This window comes from Chiloscyllium plagiosum, chromosome 5 (genome assembly GCF_004010195.1).
Source record: "Chiloscyllium plagiosum isolate BGI_BamShark_2017 chromosome 5, ASM401019v2, whole genome shotgun sequence".
Lineage (NCBI taxonomy): Eukaryota > Metazoa > Chordata > Chondrichthyes > Orectolobiformes > Hemiscylliidae > Chiloscyllium > Chiloscyllium plagiosum.
In genome coordinates this window covers 84262194-84277682 of record NC_057714.1, presented here as the reverse complement: position 1 = coordinate 84277682, position 15489 = coordinate 84262194, and the positions used below count along the sequence as shown (strand labels likewise).

General features: G+C 41.5%; 1 protein-coding gene across 8 annotated transcripts in view; it reads left to right on the top strand.

The window, feature by feature from the left end:
* mpp7a (membrane palmitoylated protein 7a) overlaps positions 1-15489 on the top strand; it is a 429268-nt gene that overhangs the window by 138455 nt on the left and 275324 nt on the right. For all 8 annotated transcript variants that reach the window (XM_043690509.1, XM_043690504.1, XM_043690506.1 and 5 more), the window contains one exon: positions 7191-7366. In XM_043690509.1, the coding sequence (XP_043546444.1) occupies positions 7358-7366 (9 nt within the window). In that variant the 5' untranslated portion in view covers positions 7191-7357. The remainder of the gene's footprint in view (positions 1-7190; positions 7367-15489) is intronic.

Genomic DNA, 15489 nt, shown 5'->3' with positions numbered 1-15489 from the left:
AAAGCCATACAGACCATCCCTAATGCAACCTTGCCTCTTCAAGTGGAGATTAATTCTCTTTGCAAACTTTTCTCCAGTAGTTTCCCTCCACTGATGTGAAACTCACTGGTCTGTAATTTCCTGGTTTCTCTCTACCAGCCTTCTTGAAAAATGGGGGCTGAAAATGTGTTGCTGGAAAAGCGCAGCAGGTCAGGCAGCATCCAAGGAACAGGAGAATCGATGTTTCGGGTATAAGCCCTTCTTCAGGAATGAGGAACACATTTTCAGCAACACATTTTCAGCTCTGATCTCTAGCATCTGCAGCCCTCGCTTTCTCCTTCTTGAAAAATGGAACCACATTAGCTGCCCTCCAGTTCTCTGTCATCTCACTTGTGGCCAGATAGGAATTTAAAATTTGGCTCAGGGCCCTGGTGATTTCCTTCCTCATTTTCCATCGCAGTCTTGGGTACAATTTATCTAGATATGGAGATTTGTTGACTTTTAAACCCACCAAAACCTCCATACTGTCTTCTCACTCCCTATATCAGTATGTTCAAGAACCTCACAGTCCATATTTTTGAATTCTATAATGACAGCCTTCTCACAGTGAAGACAGATGTGAAGTACTTGTTAACACGCTATCGTTGTCCTCAGGCTCTGATTTCCCCCTTGGTCACCAATGGACCTTATTCTTTCCTTGGTTATTCTCTTCCCCTTGATAAATTTGTAGAATCTCTTGGGATTCTCCCCATCTTGCCTGCCAGGGCTTTTCTATTCCTAATCACTTTCCTGATCACTTCCTTTCATTCCTCCTTGCACATTCTACACTTCGCAATGGCATCTGTTGATTTACTCCTTTTGTAGTTATTATACACCACCTTTATTTTCTGTTAAGTTTTGAGTATTCCAAGGCATCCAAGTTTTCTGGCATCGATGCTGCTTTATTTCACCCGAATGGGAACATTTATTGATTTCTCCTTTTAAAAAAATTAAACTCTGCTTCCAATGCATTATTGGGAAAAGAGTTTCAAAGACCCACGACCTATTGGGAGAAAAATAATTTGCCCAGTGTCTATTTTAAACTGATGGCACCTCGTTTTTAATATGATCGCAAGTTCAAAATTCTACTATCCGAGGAAATATCCTCTCCACTACTACCCTGTTGAGACCCCTCAGGATCTTACTTCTTTCTATCAAGCCACTTTTAAATCTTCTGAGGTCTGAAAAGTTCAAACTTAGCCCCTCTAACAATTCTTCAGAGGACAACCCTCCTATTCCAGCTATTAGTCTTGTAAAAAGCATTTGCATTGTACCTTCAATAAGGTGTTCAATGGTGTTTACAGTGTTCCAGATGTGGGTTCATCACACTGAAGCATAATCTCTGTACATTTGTATTCAGTTTCCTTCACAAAAGAAGATAGGAGCAGGATGTGGCTATTCAGGCCCTTCAAGCCTGCTTGGGCATTCATCACGATCATGGCGGATGGTCCAACTCACTAGCCTAATCCTGCTTTCCCTCCATAACCTTTGATCCATTCACCTCAAGTGCTATATTGAGCCACCTCTTGAATACATTCAGTGTTCTGGCGTCAACTACTTGCTGTAGTAATAAATTCCACTGGCTCACCACTCTTTGGGTGAAGAAGTGTCTTCTCATCTCTGTCCTAAATGGTCTACGCCGAATCCACAGACTGTGACCCCTGGTTCTGGACTCATTCACCATCGGGAGCATCCTCCCTGCATCTACTCTGTCTAGTCCTGTTAGAATTTTCTAAGTCTCTATGAGATTCCCCCCCCCCCCTTCGCCTGAACTCCAGCGAAAACAATTTAGATCTTGTCAAACTCCCCTTGTACATCAGTCCTGTCATCCTCGGAAGCAGGAGAAAGTGAGGACTGCAGATGCTGGGGATCAGAGTCAAGAGTGTGGTGCTAGAAAGGTCAGGCAGTCTCCAAGGAGCAGGAAAATTGATGTTTCAGACATAAACCCTTCATCAGGAATGAGGCTTGTGGGCTGGGGGGCTGAGAGATAAATGGGAGGGGACTGGGGTTGGGGGACTCTGCAACCACACAGGACCAATGTGAATTTCACCAGTTTCATTTCCTCTCCCCCACATTATCCCAGTCCCAAACCTCCAATTCAGCACTGCCCTCCTGACCTGTCCATCACCTTTCCCATCTATCCACTCCACTGTCCTCTCTGACCAACCACTTTCTCCCTCTCCTTCATCAACCTATTGCATTCTCAGCACCCCCGGCCCACAGGTTGCATTCCTGATGAAAGGCGTATGCCTGGAACGTCGATTCTCCTATCCCTCAGATGCAGACTGACCGGCTGTGCTTTTCCATCCCTGGAAGTAGCCTGGTAAACTTAACGCTGTACTCCCTCGAGAGCAAGAGTATCCTTCCTCAGAAAAGGAGACAACGACAATATTCTAATTACTTGTTGTGCCTGCACACTAACCTTTTGTGATTCATGCAGTCGGACTCTCTACATTTGCAATCCTCAAACATAATGAGACTGCCCCGAATCCAAGGCATTTTGGTATATCAAAACCAATGTGTCAGCTAGCTCACTTACCATTTCTTTTAAGTGCTGTGGATGAAATCCATCAGGACCCAGGCACTTGTCAGCTTGCAGCTTGAGCAGTTAAGTCAGTCATCACAGAGCACAGGGAGACCATTCAGCCCATCATGTCTGCACCCGATATCTGAGCATTTGAATGTAGTATCAGTTTTGTGCTTTCTCCCTGTAACTGAACATTTAGTTTCTTTTTAATTCATCATCATCCAAACCCCCTTGAATGCCTCAAGTGAATTTTCTAGGCAGTGCCTTTGAAACTGTAACTTTGAAGCTGTATGTAAAATGTTTTTCTCATCTCACATTTACTTCTTTTACAAAACACTTCAGAAGTGCCATCTGGTTCTCTATTATCCTTCTATCAGAAAGGGGGCGGCATGGTGGCTCAGTGGTTTGCACTGCTGCCTCACAGCGCCAGGGACCCGGGTTCAATTCCCGCCTTGGGCGACTGTCTGTGTAGAGTTTGCACATTCTCCTCGTGTCTGTGGGGGTTTCCTCCGGGTGCTCCGCTTTCCTCCCACAGTCCAAAGATATGCAGCTTAGGTGAATTGGCCTTGCTAAATTGCCTATAGTGTTAGGTGGATTAGTCAGGGGTAAATATAGGGGGGTTGGTTTTTCTTTGGAGGGTCGGTGCAGACTTGTTGGGCCGAAGGGCCTGTTTCCACACTGTAGGTAATCTAATCTAATCTACATCTCCATTTGGCCTTCTCCTCTCCAAGTTAAACAGTACCAACTTCTCCAGTCTTTCGTCAGAAGTGAAGTAAACTTGTAAGTTAATTGCTTACAGGGGACAATATTCGGTTTGGTAGAGCTAAGAATGTAGAGAAGTGCAGGGAGACACATGAAAACATAAGCAGACTGGCAAACCACATAGGAGACTGAAAATGAAATTTGAAATGGTGAATGCTGAGAACGGGTTTGGTCCCTGATGATTAAAATAGACCACATTCTACTTTGCAGGAGTGATTGGGAAGGAATATATATCATTAGTACAGAATAATAAACAAATTTCTGAGTTTGTGCACCGAAACCAAGACCAAAATTAAGTGGTCCCTCAGAATTTTTCTTCCTTGCTGAAAATATATCTATTCTATATATTCTAATGATTTGTAAATGTGGGCATGTTTCTGCTCAACTGGAGCAAATAAAATTGTGATATGTATCATGTCTTTACATATTAATTTGTCTAAAAGTGCATCACTTTACTTTTCATATTAGCCTCCATCTTTCTTGCTTCTGTCCTTTCACCATTCTGTCTTTGTCATCCTGAAGCCTATAACTATGGTCAGCCCTACTATGTTCACAAATTTGATGTGGTCTGCAAATTTTGTGATGCTGCTCTCCACACTCTTGTCAAGATTGCTTATTAAAATTGAAAAGATGAATGGTCCTAAAACTAACGCTTCGGGAGGACCTGTCCATGGAAGCCTGAAGCTAAAAAAAAATGCATCCGGCATCAGTCTATTGCTTCCTGATACCAAACCAATTTCATATTCAGGCCATGGTTTTGCCCTTAATGCTGTTGACCTTTTAATTTCATTAAAATATATATGCCAATCCTTGAGTTTGTGTTATAATTCATCTCCTGTTTTGATTTAAAGCATCATCTTAACGCTTAGTTTGTACTTTTTAATGGACAGGAAGTGTATATCATGAAGGAAAGGATTTCAAAAAAGCCAGAATAGATACCCTGACAATAGGGATAGTTCTTAACTAGAGATTGCATTATAGTAATTTGGCTTTGAACAGTTGAACAGAGTAGAGGAAACAGTTGAACTGCTAGGCCTTGTTGATGTATTGCATCAGTTGTTGAACCATGCTTCTTCAGAGAAATTACCATGTGGAGTGCATTAGTTAATTAAGTTATTGAATTAAGTTTAAGAAATGAAATACTTTCACAATTCTGTTTCATTGCTATTTTAGAGTCAGTCAGTCATACAGCATCAAAACAGGCCTTTTGGCCCACCATGCCTATGCCAACCAACAAATACCAAATGCACTAATTCCATTTACCTGCAAGTTGTCCATAGCTTACTATGTGCTGGTATTTTAAGTGCTCATCCTGATGTTTTTTAAATATCATGGGAGTACCTGCCTCCATCATCCTCTCAAGCAGCATGTTTCATATTTATACCACCCTCTGAGTGAAAAATGTTTGCTCAGATCTTTTCTTAGCCACTTGCTCCTCACCTTAAATTTATGTCATGTGGTCTTAGACACATCAGCCATGGGGAAGAGATTCTCATGATCTACTCTTAATTTTCTTAATACCTCAATCAGATCTCTGCTCAGCCTCCCTGGCTCCAAGGAAAACAAACCCAACCTATCCAGTTTCTCCTCATAACTGAGACTTTTCATCCCAAGCAACATCCTGGTGAATCTCCTCTGCATTCAGCTTTTCTGATTGTGTGACAACCAGAAGTCACACATGATTTCATCTGGAGCCTAATTAATGTATCATAAAGTTGTAAACAAGATTTCCTATATTCTACAGTCTGGCTAATGAAGGCAAGCATCTAATTCTGAAGAAGGGTCACTGAACGCAAAGGATTAACTCTGCTTTCTTCCCACAGATGTTGCCAGACCAGCTGAATTTTATTGTTTCTATTTCTGATTTCCAGCATCCATTCAGGTCTTTTTTCTTCACCACCCTGCCTATGTGTACTGACACCTCAGGAATCTTTGGTCTTGTGCACCAAGGCCACATTATCCTTAGTACTTTTTCGGGCACTACCATTCATTGTGTCTGTCCTTCCCCTCTTAGATCTGCCAAAGTGCATTATGTCACACTTCTCAGGATTGAATTCCATCTGCTATTGCAATGCCCAATTTAGCAGCTGATCAACATCCGACTGTAGCCTGATACCATCCTCCTCATTATCAACAATACGACCAAATTTTGTCATCTGTAAACTTAGTAATTATACCTTCTACATGCACATCATAGTAATTAATATATATGATAAACAGGATCTGAGCACCAATCCCCGTGTACACCACTGGCTTCAATTAAATATCCCTCCTATTTGCAAGCTGGTTTTGGATCCAGTTTGTCAACTTGCCTTGGACCTCATGAGCTGTTAACTTCCATGCGGGACCTTGTCAAAGGCCTTGCTGAAGTCAATATAAATCACTTGAAGTGCACTATCCTCATCAGTATATTTAATCACTTTGTCAAACAACTCAATCAGATTTGTTCGATCGAATCTCTGTCTGACAATCCATACTTACTATTCCTAATCAGTACCTGCCTTTCCAAGTGTTGATTTGTCCTGTGTTCAGAACTACTTCTAATAATTTCTCTGCCACTGACTTAAAAATCACACAACACCAGGTTATAGTCCAACAGGTTTAATTGGAAGCACACTAGCTTTCAGAGCGCCGCTCCTTCATCAGGTGATTGTGGAGGACACAATTCTAAGGCACAGAATTTATAGCAAAAATTTACAGTGTGATGTAACTGAAATTATACATTGAAAAATACCTTGATTTTCTGTTGAACCTTTCATCTGTTTGAATGCTATGATAGTTTCACTTTTTTCATGCGTAAATCACAAAACTTTTTTTTGAGCATATTTCTAGCTAACACTCATTGTTACGGCTAACCTGAGAATGCAACTTTTAAAAAAAGGTTTTGTGATTTGCACATGAAAGAAGTGAAGCTATCATGGTATTCGAACAGATGAAAGACAGACAATCAAGGTACTTTTCAATGTATAGTTTCAGTTACATCACACTGTAAATTTTTGCTATAAATTCTGTGCCTTAGAATTGTGTCCCCCACTATCACCTGGTGAAGGACCGGTGCTCCGAAAGCTGGTGTGCTTCCAATTAAACCCGTTGGACTATAACCTGGTGTTGTGTGATTTTTAACTTTGCACAACCCTGTCCAACACCGGCATCTCCAAATCTGCCACTGATGTCAGACTAACTGGGTCGAGAATTACCTGATCTATCACCACCCGTCTAGAACAAAGGAACCACATTAGCTATCATCCAGTCATCTGGCAGTTCATCTGTGGCCAGCAAAGTACTAAATATCTCTGCCAGGGTCTCCTTTGCCTCCCATAGCAGCCTGTGATATATCTTATCAGGCCATGGGGATTTATGCATTTAATGCCTGTCAAAACATCAAATACCTCCTTGTTATTAATCAGAACATGTTCTAGAATCTCACTATCCCAACTGATATCCCAGGCTACCATGACTTTCTCTTCTGTAAATACAGATGAGAAGTAACGATTTAAAACCTCACCCATGTCCTCTCGTTCCTTTGCTTTCTGATGGGTCCTACTCATTCTTTGGTAATCCTCTTAGTTTTAACGTACTACTAAAAAGCTTTGGGGTTTTTCTTGATCCCATCTGCCAAAAGATATTTTGACGTCTCTCCTCACTACTTGCAGTATATTCTGCCTTTCTAGTTTGTAATAAATTGAAGTGTGATGGGTTCAGGGTTGTAGTCTTCACTATGACATTAATATTATTTGTGACAAGCTGTTCCACTGGTATGCAGTTGGTCAAAGGAGTATGCTCGCTTCCTAAGTTTGAATTCCAAGCAACACTTTAAATGTAATCAAGAGCAAATTAATTTTACAGAGTCATGTTTTGATTGTAAAATTGTTATTCCTTTCAGGGAACATCTACAAATGACAGAAACATTCATTCACAAGTTGACATAGGCGAGAACATTGACTGAACTAGTCCACAGATAATCTTGCCTTGCTGCTGAGTGCAAACCTGATATTCCTGTGTGACATTTTGCTGAAGGAATCATGCCAGCGTTATCAACAGGATCTGGAAATGATACAGGTATGGAAACTCAGTTTCAGATTTGGGAACCTCCTGGATTTAACTTGAATTTTGCTATGAATATCAGTATTTGTGCTGAATTGTGCAATTTTGTTTCACATTGGAGGGGGGAAATTAGATCAAAAGGGTAGTGTAAGTTCTGAAGGATTACTCACCTGTAATAACAGAGTGGGATTTATTTCTCAAGAAAGAAACCTGACATCTGTTCCACAGACTTGCTTGTGCCTGCACCTGATTATATCATGTGCAAGCTATGGAAAGTAAACGACAAGAATCTTCTAGAAGCAGAGGAACTGATGTGTTCACCTCTAGCTTCCATTAGTGTTTCTTCACCTTTATAGTTCAATGTTCTTTTGGTTTGTCTGAAATGTTTCTGTGATCACTAATTTCAAACTGATGTGACAGTTACATGCCAATCAACACAAGTGCTATGGTTTCTATCTAATGCAGTCAATTGATTGTTTTTCTCTCCATATACCCACCCTTCCGCATTTCCTGCAGTTCCAGTGAAGTATCTGAAAAGTTGCAAAGGCTTTTCTCTTGAATGGAGGTCATATTCTGAAAATACACATTTTAATATTTTAGCTCAGTTCTTCCTTTGCAAGAGTTCGATATTTTTAAAAGTAAGACTGTGTCTGATTTGAAAGGTTGCACAAGCTGACCTTGCATGCTTCTGATGAGAACGGCCTTTGATAAGTTTGTTCTCTACTGCATAACTGTCGGCACTCCATCTTCAAATCGTCAGCCTTTGAAAATACTTTTGAAATATCTATAATGCCAATTAACATACAAAGTAGATTTTTTTCAACCTTTCGAGACCAGACAAATTTTTGTCTTAAAATCTGACTGCAAGAAATTATTGAAGTGTAGCAAAATGCAGATGATCACAATGTGACCTCAAGTTTGCCAGGAATCCCTACACAACTTGAACCCAGATGCATGACAGCATATCAGTTGCTACACTTGTAGATATCTTAAAGGAACAGCTGTTGTTTGGGATCTTGCATATAGTAACTGTGAATGAGTGAGTTCTTCATACCAAGTGCTTTGATCATGCTTCAGGAACTTATAAAAATGAAGATTAAGTTTTTTGATCAAAACTTGAACTAAAATTTCCAGATAAAATCAACTGTGCAAAGCAGCACTATCCATCCTGTAATTTTATTTCGGAACACAATATTGTCAGAGCAATGCAACTTAAAGAAAGTAACACCTGGCTGATATGAAGGTACAGCCTGTCAGTGTGAAGAGTAGAGTGATCATTTAGTGATTCATGTAATATATTAAGTTGCATTGATATCAGCCAAGTTAGTTCTAGTCTTGACACATTTTGTATAATAAAATGAGAATAAATGTGACAAGGTTTAAAACTGTTCATAACCTGCTTCTGTGAAATCAAAATTACTTAGGAGCTGTGAGGAAACTTTTGGAGGTCGGTGTGGATTTGTTCGGCCAAATGGCCTGATTCCATATTGTAGGGATTCTATGTTAATAGAAAATTATGTCTTATTTTGAATGTAAAAGTAGAAAGATTATGCTTCATTTTTACAGGGCATTGGTGAGACTGCATCTAGAGTTTTCTGTATCTGATTGATCAAAGTACTAGTCACTGTACTTTTGGAAGGATGTTAATATTTGGGAGCAGTTAAGAGAAGGCTTCCTGCACAAATACTTGGAATGCACAAATTGCCTTAAAAGGAAAGGTTATCCTGGCTAGGCCTGTGTCTCTGGAATTTCCAAGAGTCAAAGGTTATTTAGCTGAAACACGTAAGATTCTTAGCGAACTTGACTGAGTGGATGTTGTAGGGATACTTCCTGTTGTGGGAGAATCTGGAGCTAGGGGTCACAGTTTAAAAATAAAGCATTGCCCATTTAAGTTGCCAGAGAGGAATATTTTTTTTTTCCTGAGGACTGCACTTTCAAGGAACTATGAACCTGTACATCAAGGTCTCTTCATTTAGCAACACTCCCCAGGACCTTACCATTAAGTGTATAAGTCCTGTTCTGATTTGCCTTTCCAAAATGCAGCACCTCACATTTATCTAAATTAAACTTCATCTGCCACTCCTCGGCCCATTGGCCCATCTGATCAACATCTTGTACTCTGGGGTAACCTTGTTCGCTGTCCAGTACACCTCCAATTTTGGCATCATCTGCAAACTTACTAACTATTCCTCCTATGTTCACATCCAAATCATTTATATAAATGACAAAAAGCAGTGGATCCTGCACTAATCCTGGTAGCCTTCCACTGGTCACAGGCCTCCAGTCTGAAAAGCTACACTCCACCACCACCCTCTGTCTTCTACCTTCGAGCCAGTTCTGTATCCCAATGCTAGTTCTCCCTGTATTCCATGAAATCTAACCATGCAAACCAGTCTACAATGAGGAACCTTGTCGAACACTTTACTGAAGTCCATATAAATCATGCCCACTGCTCTACCCTCATCAGAGATTTGCAGGAATATAGAGTTGAGGTCGAAGTTTGATCACCCGTAATTTTACTGAACGACTTGGCTTAAAGGGCCGCATGGTCTACTGTTGTTTCTTGTTTGAATGTTTGTAGAAAAGATTTCTGATGATCAAAGTAATACTCATTTGGACTGAGTCTGCATTCTAAACTTGTAGAGCTTTTTTTAAGTTTTGACATTATTAGTAATACTGATTTGTCGGGCAGATTATAGCAATAGAAGTTGCACAGGAGTTTTGCAATCAGCTAGTTTGATTTTATTGCAGCTATAATTGAGCTACAGGTGGCACATAGTGTCATTTCACACACATTTTGATTTCTCTCTTTGACAGCATTGCATATGTACTATATTTCACCCATCATACAGAATTGAGGACTGATTGATTTGTAGCAACATTCACCTTTATTTGACACAGTGTCAAAGTACAACAGAGCCCTCCAGAACATTCTTAAACTGTGCCTTGAAAGAAGAAAAAAGGTCATACTGACATTTTGCCAAAAACTGAGCCTGGTACCTTTACAGCCTGTTGCCTGTGCTGAATTTAAACTGTATACTCAACATCTAGTGGTAATAAAATAAAGAGTTTTGCATACTTCAGAGAGCTGTGTCAGGGATTAATGAGCAACTTTATGTTCAGTTGAAATTTGCTGCTGTTTGTTGCAGTCGATCTTAATGAGCTAGAATTAGTTCCCAAAATTGTGAAGCTAACATTGCTACTGTTATTTGTCTGTAGAAGGTGCAGCAGTTTCAGGTAAGGCGTGGGTATGTGGTTAAATGTTAATGTACAAAGATTGCTATCAGAATTCTGCCAATATTTCTATGAAAATGATATTCTCCTCTCAACTTCAGCATTAAAAATGCATTGAATGACGCCAAGTCACTGTATTTGTGGCGTAGCTGAGCACCAAACCCACTGCCGAAAATTAGGTCCTGTAATTCCAAATCCCATTTTAGAAATGTAAAGGTTGTAGTGTTGCATGGTGGAGAAGAAGCCACCTCCCTGTGAAAAGAAGGGCAAGTTATTTCTGGCAGTCCTTACACTTTACAAGGATATAATATCAAGTGGTTGGTGTCCCATTCGTTTTGGGATTATTTTAGTTTACAGTATTGGCTTCTGCGAGCTGATATTGTAGAATCTTGTATGTAGTTGAGAATGGGTTATTGCTGAGGAATGCCATAAACTCCACCCACAGTGATGTGTAATGTTGACTCGGGCAGAACACCTGAGGATCTCGAAGGAATGTGAATGAGCATCTGGATCTCCTGAAAGTCTCTAACAATGTCATCAGTGTAATCTGTTGCTAACATGCAAATAAGTATTTCTTGTTACCCACAAGAAACTCTTCTAGTTTCACTAGGAAGTGGTTTCCTCCATTACAATAGGCAAAGTGGGTCCTCTAGTCTCCTACATTTTGAAGGTTTCTGCCACTATCCTCTTTATTTGTGATTCCTGGGATTACAGCTTTGTGTATGAGGAGAGATTGGATTGATTGGCCTTGAGGTTACTGGAGTTTAGAAGAGGAATCTTACTAAAACTCTCAAAATTCTGAAAGTGCTGTACAGGATGAAGGCTGGAATGATGTTTACCCTGGCTGGGAGAGGCAGAGCATTTACCAACAAGGGGTCATGATCTCTAGATGTGGACTGAGATGAGAAGATACGTCTTCACTCAAATTGTGGTCAACCTGTGGAATTCTTGAACACAGAAGGCTGTGGAGGATAAATTACTAAATATATTTCGATGAATAGATTCCTCAAGTGTGAAGAGGTTTGGGCAGAGAATGGGAATATACTGTTGAAATCAAAGATTAGCCATGTGTACCAGAGGCACAGTTTCTGTATACTGAATGGCCTACTCTTAATTTTTATGAGCAGCAGCTCATACAGCACGTGGCCATACTACACAAGATGTTTGCTGTTGTCTTGTATTCACTTTGGTGATGCTCTATTTAGGGTGCTCTATTTATTAATGATGTGAATCTGGCTATCAGGTATTGGTAAACACGTATACCATTAAAACTCTGGAACAATCCTCAACACCTGAAAATACTGTCTTTGATTAGATTAGATTACTTACAGTGTGGAAACAGGCCCTTCGGCCCAACAAGTCCATACCGACCCTGCGAAGAGCAACCCAACCAGACCCATTCCCCTACATTTACCCCTTCACTTAACACTACGGGCAATTTAGCATGGTCAGTTCACCGAAACTGCACATTTTTGGACTGTGGGAGGAAATCGGAGCACCCGGAGGAAACCCACGCAGACACTGGGAGGACGTGCAAACTCCACACAGACAGTTGCCTGAGGAGAGGAATTGAACCCAGGTCTCTGGAGCTGTGAGGCAGCAGTGCTAGCCACTGTGCCACTGTGCCGCCCACAAACTTGCTGTAACTGAGCTTGTTAATTTGAATCAAAAATGTTAAGACTACACACAGTTGAGAATATTATTAGCCAATGATGTACCTAATTATTCAGTGAAAACACTAAGTACTGGAAATACTCAACTGGACAGGCAATACTAACTGTTGCTTGAAGAGTTTCAACACTCTATTTTCAAATTTCCAGTATCCACAGTAGATTGTGTTTATATATGTTAACTTAATCACCAGGTACGCTCCCTGTCAAGGTTCCTGTTTGTTTGAATGGCATTTATCAACAATTATTGATTTTTAAAAATCTCACATCAAGTTTTCATTTTGGTCACGAGGGATTTTATTTTGCCTGAATTAACTTCAACACATATTAGAAGTGCTGTCAAACAATCTAAGGAAATTACAAAAATGAAAGCTCAATTTGAAGAAAAAGTTGGAACTCATGTTGTGCCTTTCACAATTTCAGGATATTCTGAATTTTACCACTAATAGTTCGTGATGTGGCTTTGAATTGTTGTAAGGATGGCAAATATGACAGGCACAAACAGCAGGGCACTGAAGAATTGGTTGGTCTATTCTGTTTGAGGGAGAAATGTTGACGAGAACAAGAGAAGCTTTCTGCTCTTTTTCAAATTATCCAGTGGGTTAATTTATATCTAATGAAGCCAGACAGGGCTCCTGTTGGTGTCTCATCTGAAAGCCAACTCCCACTGTTGCTTCGTACGGCACTGAAACACTAGCCGAAGACATTTCTGTTGAGTTGGGTATGCATCCAGGATCTTCGGACCCGAAGCATTATCACTGGCCAACATTGACATTGCTACTTGGCAAACAGTAAATGTATAATGTCCTGATCACATCATTTAAATACTTGAATTAGAAATCTGAAGGATTTTGAATGCAAGGTACTGTTTTGTGTATAAATATAATATGTTTCAATTAATTACTTGAAGCATTAACATGCTCAAATTTGTACTAAAATATGCACGTTGCACCACACCACTGCCACATTTTGAAACTTCTTTCGGTGGCATTTGGCGATTTAAATATTTCTTCTTCTGAATTGAGTCAGATGGTGGACATCGTGATCATAAATTCAACATTTGCCCAAAATGTTTGAGACTGATGCCAAATTTGTTTTCATGCCCTTTTTAACTGCTGCTGACACCAAAAGCTGGTCTGACCTGCAGCTCCTCAGCTGGGACAGTTTGAAAGTTGACTAATAGAGATGGTCACCAATTTGCTAAATTAGATGTTCCTGGGGTGCCAATAATATTGCTGTTGACCTGGTGCACTTTTGCTTTCAGGAATTCAAGACTTTGTAGAACAGGACTGAGAATGTTTGGTTCAAACTGCGACCACTGAGAGACATAGAGCCGTTGGGTCATGCAGTTTAGAAGCAGGCCCTTCAGCCTACCATGTCTGTACTGACCACCAAACTACACAACAGAGGAACCTCGATTATCCAAAGGACACAGGAGGGCAGTATTTTGCTTGGTTAATCGAATTCCGGATAATTGAATGCTGGTTAATGTAGTTTAGCCAAACATCGGGACCTTGTGATCTTGCCGGATAATCCGATATTAGGATAATCAAATGCTGGATAGTCAAGGTTCCTCTGTAATCCCATTTACCTGCGCTTAGTCCATCACCTTCGATACCTTGGTATTTTAAGTACATGTCAAGATGCTTCTTAAATGCTGTGAGAGTATGTGCCTTCACTACCCCTCACACAGCACATTCCACACTTCTACCAATCTCTGGGTGAAAAAATGTTTTCTCAGGTCTCCCCTAAACCACTTACTCTTCACCTTAACCTCGTACCATCTGGTCGTAGACACACCTGCCACAAGGAAGAAGTTCTCACAATCTACCCTGTTTATGCCTCTCATAATTTTGTATAACACTGCTTGACCTTTCTGCTCCAAACAAAACAAACCAATTCTGTCCAGTCTCTCCTCGAAACTGAGATGTGTCATCCCAAGCATCGTCCTGGTGAATCTTCTCTGTATGCTGTCCACTATATCCATATACTTAGTGTGGTGACCAGAAATGCACCCAGTATTCCATCTGTGGTCTCATCAATGTTTATAAAGTTGAAACAAGACTTCCTTGCTCGTATATTCTATGTTGAAATGTGTTGCTGGAAAAGCGCAGCAGGTCAGGCAGCATCCAAGGAGCAGGAGAATCGACGTTTCGGGCATGAGCCCTTCTTCAGGAATGAGGAAAGTGTGCCAAGCAGGCAAAGATAAAAGGTAGGGAGGAGGAACTTGGGGGAGGGATGTTGGAAATGCAATAGGTGGAAGGAGGTCAAGGTGAGGGTGATAAGGTGAGGGTGATAGGCCGGAGTGGAGGTGGGGGCGGAGAGGTCAGGAAGAAGATTGCAGGTTAGCAAGGTGGTGCTGAGTTCGAGGGTTGGGACTGAGACAAGGTGGGGGGAGGGGAAATGAGGAAACTGGAGAAATCGGAGTTCATCCCTTGTGGTTGGAGGGTTCCTAGGTGGAAGTTGAGGCGCTCTTCCTCCAGCTTCATCCAGCGATGGAGGAGTCCAAGGACCGGCATGTCCTTGGTGGAGTGGGAGGGGGAGTTGAAGTGTTGAGCCACGGGGTGGTTGGGTTGGTTGGTCCGGGTATCCCAGAGGTGTTCTCTGAAATGTTCCGCAAGTAGGCGGCCTGTTTCCCCAATATAGAGGAGGTCGCAGCGGATGCAGTAAATGATGTATGTGGAGGTGCAGGTGAATTTGTGGCGGATATGGAAGGACCCCCTACCTTTTCCTCCGCTACATCGATGACTGTATCGCTGCTGCCTCGTGCTCCCGCGAGGAGGTTGAACAGTTCATCCACTTTACTAACACCTTCCACCCCGACCTCAAATTTACCTGGACCATCTCAGACTCCTTCCTCCCCTTCCTAGACCTCTCCATTTCTATCTCGGGCGACCGAATCAACACGGACATTTTATATAAACCGACCGACTCCCACAGTTACCTAGACTACACCTCCTCCCACCCTGCCCCCTGTAAAAACGCCATCCCATATTCCCAATTCCTTCGTCTCTGCCGCATCTGCTCCCAGGAGGACCAGTTCCAATACCGAACAACCCAGATGGCCTCCTTCTTCAAAGACTGCAATTTCCCCCCAGACGTGGTTGACGATGCTCTCCACCGCATCTCCTCCATTTCCCGCTCCGCCGCCCTTGAGCCCTGCCCCTCCAATCGCCACCAGGACAGAACCCCACTGGTCCTCACCTACCACCCCACCAACCTCCAGATACATCG